This window comes from Cibotium barometz, chromosome 11 (assembly GCF_041138505.1).
Source record: "Cibotium barometz isolate CiBa-2024 chromosome 11, ASM4113850v1, whole genome shotgun sequence".
Taxonomy (NCBI): Eukaryota; Viridiplantae; Streptophyta; class Polypodiopsida; order Cyatheales; family Cibotiaceae; genus Cibotium; species Cibotium barometz.
In genome coordinates, this window is record NC_141056.1 from 19620057 (window position 1) to 19632968 (window position 12912).

The 12912-nt window shown below is 43.6% G+C and overlaps 1 protein-coding gene across 2 annotated transcripts in view; it reads left to right on the forward strand.

The window, feature by feature from the left end:
• LOC147633868 (Pseudouridine synthase family protein) overlaps positions 1–12912 on the forward strand; it is a 146181-nt gene that overhangs the window by 35174 nt on the left and 98095 nt on the right. For both annotated transcript variants that reach the window (XM_086804917.1, XM_086804916.1), the window contains 4 exons: positions 1111–1138; positions 1221–1267; positions 1543–1633; positions 1927–2116. In XM_086804917.1, coding sequence (XP_086661043.1) covers positions 1111–1138; positions 1221–1267; positions 1543–1633; positions 1927–2116 — 356 coding nt within the window. The remainder of the gene's footprint in view (positions 1–1110; positions 1139–1220; positions 1268–1542; positions 1634–1926; positions 2117–12912) is intronic.

A 12912-nucleotide genomic window follows, 5' to 3' on the forward strand; every position in this document is an offset into this window, starting at 1 on the left:
GGCTGATTTGAAGAGAGATAGGCATGTTTGGGCTTGATGTGATTGGGCTCTTCTTGTTTGCCCAATCCATTCCCAAAATGAAGATTCAAGAGACGAATATCAAAGTTTTCCCAAGCTTGAGTCCTCAACCAAGCTAATCGTTCTCCCTAATCTGTAAAATGGAAGTTGTGGAATTCCTTCTCAAGAAATTTCAAGTGCTTATCTTATCACATGATGGAACCAAAATAAGCGGAACACCTAATCCCAAAGCATCAGATGATTATCAAGAGAAAAATTTTATTCCAATCTAGTTAAGACCCATAAACTAAAGCGTGAAAACAAGAACTATCATTTACACACACTTAATTTTCCAGTTCTCAACAGTTGAATAAACAAGAAGCGTATGACCACTGTAAAGGTTACATCCTTCACTTTAGCAGATGCCAACAACGATTTGACAAAATAAGATTGTAGTAGCCTCAGTCCTCCTCCTGTCTCAAAAACCTACAAGTTCAAGGATTGAAACCTAGCGTTGATACTATGTGAAACAGGCACTTTATCTGAAGCTCTATAAAAAGCTATCAAAAGTTAAAACACTATATCTGAGCTTGAGGCCAGATCTATGCTGACCACGCTCATTGCCAGCCTATTAGCATCCAAGCATTGGCTAGAGCTTGGTCTTGGCCCGATCTGGGTCTTGATCTCTTGGAAATCCTCCCAATTGGAGCTAACCAATTAGGAGCATTCCACTCACTTATATAGGCTTGGAGTCACTAAGGAAAGTTACAGATAATAATAGCACTCTTAAATCACTTTACACTGAGCCCAATAATCATAAGCCTAACCTCATAAATAAAATCAGCCTTGTTATGTTCTTTAGGCACATACCAAGCCACCAGCAAAATTTATGATTTACGAGGAAGGTAATCAAGTTTTGGCTGAGATTTCATAATTGATTTGTCATTGTTCTATGATCGACCCGGAATTAAATGTGCTGTTTTTTAAGTGCTCAAATATTGTCTCAGATTTCGTACTTGACATTTTCAAGTTTCTATAATCCTATGAACATATGTTGTCAGGACTAAACCCAAAGTTTGACTTGAGCTTTTGTTTGAACTATCTTGTGTGCAGGTGGCTGCAAAGAATTAAAAATGGACAGGTGAGGTATTTATGTATATGTTTGAGCCAAAATATACCTTCCTTCCCATTGCTAACGCTTGGATCGAATGATTTTTAAGCAGATTAAAATTGATGGCAAAGTTGTAAAAGCACAAGATGCAGTTGTTAGGTACCATTTTTGCAATTTTCAAAGAATTGTAATGACCTTATTTTAATTTGGCTCAAGGGAGTTTGTCTTGTCAATTGTTAGGATGCACACTCGAGTCTCAAGCACATGCACACATGCCCACTCTTTCACATGCACACATGTTTGCACATGCATGCGCACACACCCATCATACAGGTCAATCTTTGTGGTTTCGTAAGTGCTGTTTTCCTTCCAAAAGCATGTTGAAGTTGCTGTGGTGGCTGAGCGAGAATCTAAAACTCATTGAACTTTTACAGAGCTGGGTATCACCTTACATATCATAGATTACCTTGGACAGAACCTCCAGCACCTTGGAAGTTGGAAGTCCTTTATGAAGATGACTATTTGGTGAGCTTCAGAGTTCACTGTGTTAGATAGCTTGTGGGTTCAACATAAGGGGTTTTCAAAATACATTCTTAAATAGAAAAAAAAGCTGTAAGTTTGTAAAGATAAAGGAGTCATTTCATTTAGCTAGGGTTGACATGTAATGGACCCTTTGAATGCCGCACATGATATACGATTTGTCAATGATGAACCCCTGAGCTGTATCTGGTCTGAGAGATCCACAAACAATGTCTGTATTTAATAGAGCTTTGTGGTGAATTGATATCCTTCTAATCTTTAAGTTTTCTATATGTCAGCTGGCAGTTCATAAACCCTCAGGTCTGCAAGTCCTCCCTGGAGGCCTTTATCAGCAACGAACTGTCCTTACTCAACTGAAATGGAGGTACATGGAAGCTGATGTGGATGCAGCGGCTGAACAAGGCTATTCAAGCACGCTGTGCTCAGCTCAACCCTCTCCGGTTCATCGCCTTGGGAGGGGTACCTCAGGTGGGTTTTGATTTCGGTCATTAAAAAGGATCAAATTTTGCATATTATCGCCCATGTATTGATGAGTATTGTGTCAATTCTATTGATCTGTTTTTTAGCCTTAAATGTTATGTATGTGTGCACACTTGTGCTCATGTGTGCTTGTGTAATCTTTTTTATGTATGGCATGTAGAGCTTTGTGGAGCAATCAAAGACTGTTCCTTGTGGAAACCTCAAAGGGATTTTCTAAGTTTGCATCCCCAAGGCTTGTAAAGGCAATCTCAACTTTACTCATCATGGCTTCCTGTTTTGGTGATGGTGTGCTTTGAGGCATCATGGAACAGTAGCCTTGTGGCATTCTAGCAACCTCATGTTGGCATTTGTACCAAATCTTTTAGCCAACTTGTCCCTCCAACAGGAAACTGGAAGAATGCTTTAATCAACTGCCGGTGTTCACAGAGCTTATGTGGAAAGTCGAGCTCTTTGAGCTAGTTGAAGAGCTGGAAATTGTATTGAAGCCTCCCCAATAAGCTTCAAAAAGGACCTGGCATTGCTTCTTAACAAGTCAGTAAATTCAATCCAAAGTCAAGCCTCGACATCTGAAACTATGGGTTGTAGGAGATGATCTATTCCAATGCATAGTTATTCCAATTCTTTACGTCCTGTTCTTGGTTTTAGTACTTTGATGCCCCCCCCTCCAAAACACAAAGAGAAGATCCTTTCATTAGTTAAAGAAAAAGCATGCCAGAGTGGCAGAGTACAAACACTACAAAAATGCAGTCAATATTGTTGGGGTAAAGGCGTTATGCCCACCCTTATAGTGTGTACAAGCCCATAAGTTATAGTACATAGTACACTTAGTACATTAAAAGTACTAAGTGCACTATGTGTACTAGTGCAATATACATGTGTGATAGGGGAGTCACACACTCATGCCTCATGAGTTGACTTATCCCCACAACTCTCTCTCTCCCTTGTGCTTCTCTGTGTATGTCTCCCATGACTGAACTCTAACCCTAATTCTGGTTTTCTCCCCATCAACTGGTATCAGAGCCTTCAGTTCCTTCGAGGAGAAAGAAGTAGGATTTTCTTCAGGTGTTGCTGAGGACAAGCAAGCTGCAGCTACTCACTAGCGCAGTTCAGAGGAGTCAGCCAGGTAGTAGCGCAGTTCAGAGGAGGCATCCCGGCAGTAGTGCAGCAGCAGGAGCCGAAGCAGGTTGACTGACGCCCAAGACAAGGCAGGGGCTGCTGTGGCAACCTCTGATGACAGTCACATCAGAAGAGGAGCCCGTCGACTTCAGGCGTGTAGAAGGCGCACGGCGAAGCAAAGCGTAAGCAGCTACGTGAGCGACTCTAATCGTGTAGGCGCTAGGCGAATACGTCAGGCGGGCGTTAAGCGAAGGCGAAGCTGGAGGCGAGCTTGTAAGCGGGTGTGTAAAAGCATCATTGGTATACGCGGGTGTGTATACGCAGGCGGAGAAGGCTGCGTATCACAACCGGCGACACACACAACAACCGCAGGGGGCCCTTTCGCTCGTTTGGGAACTGGTGGCTGACGCAGTCGATGCCTTCGAGTCATTGCTGTGGTGGCTGAAGCAATCGACGCCTTCGAACAGCCCACGCAGCCCAACAAGGGCTACCCAACCAGCTGCCCCAACCAACCAGGCTGCCCAGGATAATCCACGCAGCCAGCCCACGTGGCTGCCCAGGCTGCCCACAGCCAGCACACGGGGCTGCCCAGCTGCTCCAGAAGCTGCCCAGCACCGAAGTCGCCGCCACCACCGCCTCCATCTCAGCCTGCAAGTCAAGAAACTCAGAAAAATCAGAAATTTCAGAGGTATTTGCCTTCAATATTTTGGGAATTTCTTATCAATTCAAGCAATTGAGCAGGTACAGGTGCCCAATTGCTCAATTTTTGAGCAAAATTGGCAAAATTGGGTGACATTGGTCACAATTAGGATCAATTTGCAGGAAATTGGTCAAATCAGGATCAATTTGCAGGAAATTGGATGTCGAAATTTGGGGCTTTTGATGTAATTGTGCAATTAAGCACTCATACATGCTGTATGATGTGAAAAATCGCACATTTGGGCAAAATTGCAGCAAATTGCAGTGCAAATCAAGGGGCTTTTGTGCCGATTTGGTTGATTTGCATGCAGGCAATCGCATTTGATGCTGTGGATAATGTGTTGATGCCTTACAAGCACTCAATGTGCCCGTAAATCAAGGGGCTTTCATGTATTGGATGTATATGTGGCCAGGGGGAAGCATCGTGAACACTCTGGATGCCTTCATGTGCGTCAATGTACCATGTATGATCAGAAATTGATCTTAAATCAAGGGGCTTTTCAAGTTTGTATGCTTGTTGAGCTTGGCAAAGCAGCAGGCAAGACATTTATGCCTTGAATCCTCAAAAATCAGCTTGCAGTCAAGGGGCTTTTGCCCAATTTCTGTTCGGGACTGTTGTATGCAGTGTACAAGATTGTAAAAGTCTGATTTTCACTCATTTGGACAGCCAGGAGAGCATTTATTGCTACTGTACCTGCTGGTACAGATTTGGCACAGCTTTGTGCATGTTTTGGCATGGCTGTACACTGTTTTGAGTGACCAAAAGGTTCAATTTCAGCTGCTGTACTTGCCGGTACAGGTTTGGTACATCATTGGTGAGCACTTGGTATTGCTGTACAGTACTTTGGAAGGGCAACAGAGCACATTTAAGGTGCTGTCCAAAATCTGCAGCAACCAGATTTTGCTGTTTTCATCACATAAAGTGGGAGAAAAGTTGCATTCTTGCTTCCGCAGTGGGAGATAAAGCTTGGGAGAAAAACTGTGAGCACTTTGTGTGCTTTTGGTGCAGTGTTTGCACATTTTGCAGGGAGTCAGGCATTGACAGGTTGCATTTTGCTATGGCAACCACAGGTGAGAGCTCTTCATTGCTTTACATCAAGAAGCTTGAAGGCTCGCATAACTATGATATTTGGCAAACCCAGTGCTACAATGTGTTGCTCCAGAAAAAGCAACACAAGCCTATCAAAGAAAGGGGTGTAATGCCCGCTTCTCTTACTGCTGAAGAGTGGGAAGATATGGATGAGTTGGCAAGATCTACTATCATGTTGTCTGTGTCAGACTCATTACTTTTCAGCATTCGTGAAGAGAAGACAGCTTGGGGAATGTGGCAGAGATTGCAGGACTTGTATGCCCAACAAAGTGCCTCAAGCAAAGTGTATTGGTTGAAGAAACTCATAGGTCTTCAGATGAAGGAAGGGGCGTCTATGACAGCCCATCTCAATGAGTTTAATGGTATTGTCAGCCAAGTTATAAATCAAAAGTTGGCAATGGACGATGAGTTCAAAGCCACTTTTTTGTTATGCACTTTGCCAGAGAGTTGGGACACATTCAGGACAGCCACTAGCAATTCGAATGCTATGCTGTCATATGCAGATGTTGAGGGTGCTCTTCTTCAAGAAGAGATGAACAGGAAAAACAACTCTGTTGGAAAGTCCAATGCAATGAATGCACGTGGGAGATCCCAGCAAAGGGGGAAAAGCCAAGAAAGGGGAAGGAGCAAGTCTCGCTCCAAAAAGGATTTGGAATGCCATTATTGTGGCAAGAAGGGACACATCAAAAAGCAATGCTACAAATGGAAAAATGATCAAAAGGAAAAGGGAAAAGGCAAAGACAAAGAGAAAGATGAAGCCAAAGATGTAAAGCCAAAGGGCAAAAGTGGAGTCAAGATTGAAGAAATCAATGTGTCACATGCAGGTGGCAGTGAGGATGAGGTCCTATTTACTTCTTCACTTGATGCCCATTCACTTCTTACAGGTGGTCATGGTATGCACTCATGGATCATTGATTCAGGTGCCTCCTTTCATGTCACAGGTTGCAGAGACTTGTTTGTCAGGTATACTGCTGGCAATGAAGGAGTGGTTTATTTGGGTGATAACCATGCATGCAAGATTCTTGGCAGAGGTGATGTGAGGCTTGTATTTTCAGATGGCTCACAGCTTATGCTCCATGATGTCAGGCATGTGCCTGAGATCAAGAAGAATCTGCTTTCTACTGGACAGCTTGATGATGCTGATTATGTTACCACATTTGGTAGTGGAAAGTGGAAAATTAGTAAGGGCTCACTGGTTGTTGCCAGAGGCTCTAAGGTGGACACTCTTTACTTTATGCATGCAGGTGTTTGTCACCATGCTAATGTAAATGCAACCGAGCTGCCGGAAATTTCTATGTGGCATAGCCGGTTGGGACACATGAGTGTCAAAGGAATGGAGCAATTGTCTCGTTTGGGTTACTTGCCTTCTCTAAAGTTTTCAAGTTTTCAGTTTTGTGAGCATTGTATATATGGCAGGCAACTGCAGTGCCCCCACAAGAAAGCTCTTGGACAGAAAGATGCTCAGTTAGAGCTTGTGCATACAGATGTATGTGAGATGCCTCAGCTTTCTTTGGGAGGGGCAAAATATTTTGTGTCTTTTATTGATGATGCCACACGCAAGGTGTGGGTTTATCCTCTTCGTTTGAAGAGTGATACATTCTCAGTGTTTCAGAAGTTTGTTGCTCTTGTTGAGAATCAAACTGGCAAAACACTGAAGGCTTTGCGTTCCGACAATGGTGGAGAGTATATGTCCAAACAGTTTCAGGACTTTTGTGATGCTAAAGGCATCAAGAGGGAGCTCTCTACTCCTTATGATCCTCCACAAAACGGGACAGCAGAGAGGATGAACAGGACCATACAGGAGAAGGTCCGTTCTATGTTGTCACATGCTGCATTACCTCATGGTTTTTGGGCTGAAGCTGTTATGACAGCCGTTCACCTTATAAATAGGTCACCTAACACGAGGCTTGGTGGGAAAGTGCCAGAAGAAGTATGGACAGGGAAGCCTCCGTCATACAAGCACTTGAGAGTGTTTGGTTGCGTTGCGTACGTGCACATACGCAGGGAAATGCGCACCAAACTTGATCCTAAGTCTCACAAATGCATATTCCTAGGATATGGTGACAGAGGTGAAATGGGGTATAGACTTTGGGATCCCATGAATAGAAAGATCATACGCAGCAATGATGTCATTTTTGATGAAACATGCATGTATAAGGAGCCTGCAAGGCAACAGGAGCCTGGCAGAGTCATCTTTGATGATGATGGACATCATGGACAACAACAAAGGGCTGTAAATCAGCCATTACAGCAAGAAAACCAGCCCTTAAATGGTGCTGAAAATGGTCCAAATGGACAGCCAGAGATGGCAGAAGATATCCCTATGGATATACCACAGTTAGAGGAGATACCGGGCATGATTTTTCAGCCTTATGGCATGGAACAGGAGCCACCAATGGGTGATATGCAGGCTGGACAGCAACCTGCAAATGATGGTCATTGGGTACGGAGGTCCACTAGACCCTTCAGAGTCCCTGACAGGTTTGTTCCAGGGGTTGACTACTTGATGCTTACTGACTGTGGGGAGCCCTCATGTTATAAAGAGGCTTTACAGAGGGCAGACAAAGCTCTATGGGAGCGTGCCATGAAGTCAGAGATGGATTCTCTGCATAAAAATGAAACTTGGAAGTTGGTACATTTGCCTGCAGGCAAGAAGGTTTTGCCATGCAAGTGGGTATACAGGCTCAAAGTTGCACCTGATGCAAAGCCAAGATACAAAGCCAGGTTAGTGGCTAAGGGCTTCAAGCAGGAATATGGTGTGGACTTTGATGAGATCTTCTCTCCAGTGGTCAAAATGACCACACTTAGAGCTGTGTTAGCTTTGGTTGCACATGATGATCTGGACTTGATTCAGATGGATGTGAAGACTGCTTTTCTTCACGGTGATCTCCATGAGGAGATATATATGCAGCAGCCAGAGGGTTATGCAGTGAGTGGAAAGGAGAAGCTTGTATGCAAGCTGAAAAAGAGTCTTTATGGGCTCAAACAGGCACCAAGAGAATGGTATCATAAATTTGATACATTCATGAAATCTCAGAAATTCAGGAGAAGTGACATAGATCACTGCTTGTACACCAAAAAAGCTTTGGATGGCAGTCTATTGATTCTCATCTTGTATGTTGATGATATGTTGATTGCCGGGAAATCTCGTAAGGAGATGGATACCTTGAAGCAGAGGCTGCATCAGACCTTTGATATGAAGGATCTGGGTGATGCAAATCACATCTTGGGTATGCGGATACTTCGGGACAGAAATCAGCATGTGTTGTATTTGTCTCAGAAGGAATATATTGGCAAAGTTTTGCAGAGGTTCAATATGGACGGGGGGGAGAAGGCTAGTACTCCTTTGCCTCCATATGTGAAACTCAGTGCTATGGACAGCCCACAGTCAGATAGAGACAGGGCTGATATGGCCAAGATTCCGTATGCTTCAGCTTGCGGCAGTCTCATGTATGCCATGGTTGCTACTAGGCCGGACATTGCATTTGCAGTGGGAGTGGTTTCTAGATACATGGCCAACCCTGGCAAGAAGCATTGGGAAGCAGTGAAAGGTGTCATGAGATACCTGAAGGGCACACAGGATTTGTGCATTTGCTTTGGCAAACAGGATGCATTAGTGCATGGTTACACGGATTCGGATTATGCCGGTCATCCAGATAACCGGAAGTCTACTACCGGTTATGTATTTACATTCACAGGAGGTGCTGTGTCATGGATATCCAGGATGCAGAAGTGCACTGCCTTATCTACTACAGAGGCCGAGTATATTGCAGCCACAGAGGCTTGCAAGGAGGCATTATGGCTATCTCGGTTAGTGGTTGATTTGGGCTATACAGGGGATATTCCATTGTTGCATTGTGACAGTCAGAGTGCCATCCAGTTGGCAAAGAACCCTGTCTTTCATGCAAAGACGAAGCATGTGGATGTGAAGTATCACTTCATCAGAGAGGTGATAGAGAACAAGCAAATTCAGCTTGTTAAGATTCATACGGATGACAACCCAGCTGATCTGTTGACGAAGAGTTTGCCTCCGGAGCGTTTTGCTCATTGCAGACACTTGATGGGCATTGGATGAGGCCATTTTCAGCCTTGATATGGCCTTGTATATTATCATGTACATGCTGATTTTTTCTTTTCCTTCATTTAAGGGCACTTTGCCTTTAAGTGGGAGGTTGTTGGGGTAAAGGCGTTATGCCCACCCTTATAGTGTGTACAAGCCCATAAGTTATAGTACATAGTACACTTAGTACATTAAAAGTACTAAGTGCACTATGTGTACTAGTGCAATATACATGTGTGATAGGGGAGTCACACACTCATGCCTCATGAGTTGACTTATCTCCACAACTCTCTCTCTCCCTTGTGCTTCTCTGTGTATGTCTCCCATGACTGAACTCTAACCCTAATTCTGGTTTTCTCCCCATCAAATATATACAAAAAAAGGGGAGCTCCGTCCATGGCTGGCCACTCTCGAGGGAGGGAAGTAGTTACATTAGAGGGGGAGGGGGGAAAACGACACTGAGCGCCTATAATGCCAGGAAACTCCTCCGTCCATCGTGGAAAGGAAGGGTCTGGGGGTCCAAGCGTGAAGGAATGCCTGTCGCCTGTGTTGCATGTGCTCCGACTTGCCGTCAAGCGCCCAAAGTGCCGAGTGTGTGAATGAGATTCACCCATATGGCTTGGATGGTCTCCATAGGTGGGGTAGTGGTAAAGGTAAGAGCTTACCTTAGCCTTGCTGAATCATGTGTCGTTGGGCCTTGCCTTAGAGCCACAATTGCAACTTCCCGATGTGGGTGCACTAGCTTGTCAGTCATGTCCTGAGTCCGTTGTCACACTACAATGCTTCTTACCGATGGGGTGAAGGAAGAGCTCTCTCTCTCTCTATATATATATATACCTAGATGAATCGAGGAACATGCCCAAATTCACCTTTTAGGAACGTGCATGTTATATACTCATGGTAGTCAACCCACAAGACTATACAACTATCAACTCCATTATGCATAGTATGGACTAGATACTACGACATCCCCACTAACGATCAAGATATGCTCACACACGCACTCCACACACACACACACACACACACACACACACACACACACACACATAAGAGCATATATTCACACAAAGCCCTTCGTACTGATTTTTTGTCAAACCTCCGTAGATGTAGGGCAGACTCAGCCATAATGAAGGCTAGCACTAAGGGAAGTAGCAAATAGAAAGAATTAGTTCAGCAGTTGATAGTTCTCTATGCTTGGATGAAGACAAAAATGTCGGGTATTCGGAGTCTCACGTGTGTGAAAAAGCCCTTGTATGTGTGTGTGAACTCTGACTTATGTAAGTGTGTGTGAACCACCTTTTGTACCATTTATGTGTGTATGTGATAAGCAATGATGTCATGGGCACTTGCCATGTGTCATTGTCCCGGTGTCTGTTGTGTCAAAAGATAAGGCTCTAAAAGCCTATAAAAGCATTGTACTCTTTGAAGGTTGTAACATATCAATCAAAGTATCTTTGAGTCGTGCAATCACTATTCCTATCTTCTTTGAGTTTGTTACATCTCTCACTCTCTCTTTACTACACACATCACCATCATGTATCTGTTTGAGTCTACATAGCTTTTGGTCTACTAACCCTAACCTACCTACAAATGGTATCGGAGCCACGCCCTCATTGCCGCCATTTTTAGGCAGTGTGAGTGCTCAGCGTGCCACTGGTTAGCCCGCCTTGCCACGGCTGCTTCGTGCGCGCCTAGTTGCTCCGCTTGTAGCCGCCTAGGCCTACTCTGCCCAGATCCTTTTGTGCTAGATCTCTGCTTAGCTGATAGTGCCACCTTTGTTGCTCATGCAGCTACACACTTGCTTTGTTGTTACAATCCCACGGATCTCCTAAACACAAGAGGAGTGATTAGTACAAACCCCCTAAGAGGGGTGCAGGCTAGCTCACCTCCCAACCGTAGGTTCTATGCTTCGAACCACCGCCGAGCCAAGGGCCAAGGGTTGACTCCCACAGATCCATGCCAGACCTTCGATAGACCAATCTATGCTCTGCTACACACATAGCCGGAGTCTTGGTCGAACTTTGACCAATAGTGAGGTTATGACAGCAATAACCCATGTTTCACTTATATAGTGTCACTATAGCAGGTTATCCGAAGATTCGATGGACTTTTTTTTATTGATCATCCTCAGTCCAATGGGTGGATGGAGAGGATGGGATCAGGTTTTGGAGGTTATGCTTTGTGCATACGGCTATAGGCGACCATTTTACTTCGAGAGGTACATCTCCATGGTCGAGTTTGTGTATGGTACTACTGGGCATATGGTTTTGGCAATAGCTAGAATATGTTTGGTAGGAGTTGGGTCAAAACCCCAGATTCCCTCATACTTTGATAGCTTGAAGGATACACAATAGTGGTGCCTGATAGTTAAGAGTCTTTGAGAGGGAGGTATGATATTCCCTATGTACGAGGATTTACCAGATCCTGTAAAGGATGGGTATTATGTTAGAGCTAGCAAGTATTTTTTTCGGTGATTTAGCAAGTACGAGGATTTATCAGATCCTGGAAAGGATGGGTATTATGTTAGAGCTAGCAAGTATTCTTTTCGGCGATTTAGCAAATACACATGGATTTTTTAACAATAACCTTAGCTACCCATATTAGCACGCTTTCTCTTAATCTTAGGGCTTCCCTAACTCTCCCGGATTAGGCCACTAATTTCTCCCTTAGCTTGATTGGTGGGATTAAGGGAAATGATCATAGAATGAATCGAATCAGATCAAGAGGCTTCACGGTTTATGGTCATAAGGATAGGGTTGTTGAGCTTCTTGATAAGCTCTTGGGCTAGCTTAGGAATATAATATTTTTAAAAGTGAATATAGAGATTACTTAATATTATTTTAAAATATTATTTAAATAACATAATATAGATTTGAAAATGCTTCTTTAAAACTTTGCAAGCTTTTAAAATTTACAATAATCTATCTTTTAATCTTTTAATTTAATGCTTCCATTTGGGTCACTCTTTTGAGATCATACATTTGGTCCTACCAATGAACACTTGAAATTTCAATTGTAAGGTATGCTTGTCACACATATACACACACGCTTTTTTTTTTTTGGGTCAAACCAGTGCTTCATTATGTATTGAATGGTACATTCATAGTTGTCCCAAGGTGGGAAAGCTACTACTCAGATATTAGAAACAATGGGAAATTACCTCCAACTATTAAAAGGAAAGATCTCCGAGGTCAAAAGAATCTCGGAGTGAAAGATAAAGAGACCTGCTGAAAAAATAGCACACATGGACACTTTTTTAGTGAAACCATTGCTTCATTTATAAAATAAATGTACAATCATAGCCTTCCCAGAGCGGGACAGCCAGGACTGAGATCAGAAACAATGGAAAAACACCTCAAGTTGCGGAAAAGCAAGCTCTCCGAGATCATAAGAATCTCTGAGAGATTGATCAAGAGATCTACGGAAGAAAGGAAAAGGTTGACATGAACAACAGAAAAAAGCAGCTGATTCTAGACATGATAGATAGTCGAGAAAGCCCAAAATCTCGTCCAATCCAAAAAGATTGCATAAGCTGGCAATGTAGGAGAGAGTCGACCAAAAAGCCAAAACTGTCTCTGAAAAAGTCTGCCTAGAAATCGTGCCCGTAGGCCCCCCGAAAATCTGTCATGGGGGCTCAAGAGTGGGAGTAGTACCAAAGAAGATGAGGCACCGTCACATATGGGTGAGAGCATCACCTACAAGAGGCTCAAGCAATGTGTCTGTGCCGAAAGAATCCCCGAAAAACACCCGTAATACATCTTCATAGAAACAATCGTTGCTTCAAAGGCAATTTGCTCATCCATATCCTTTTCAATG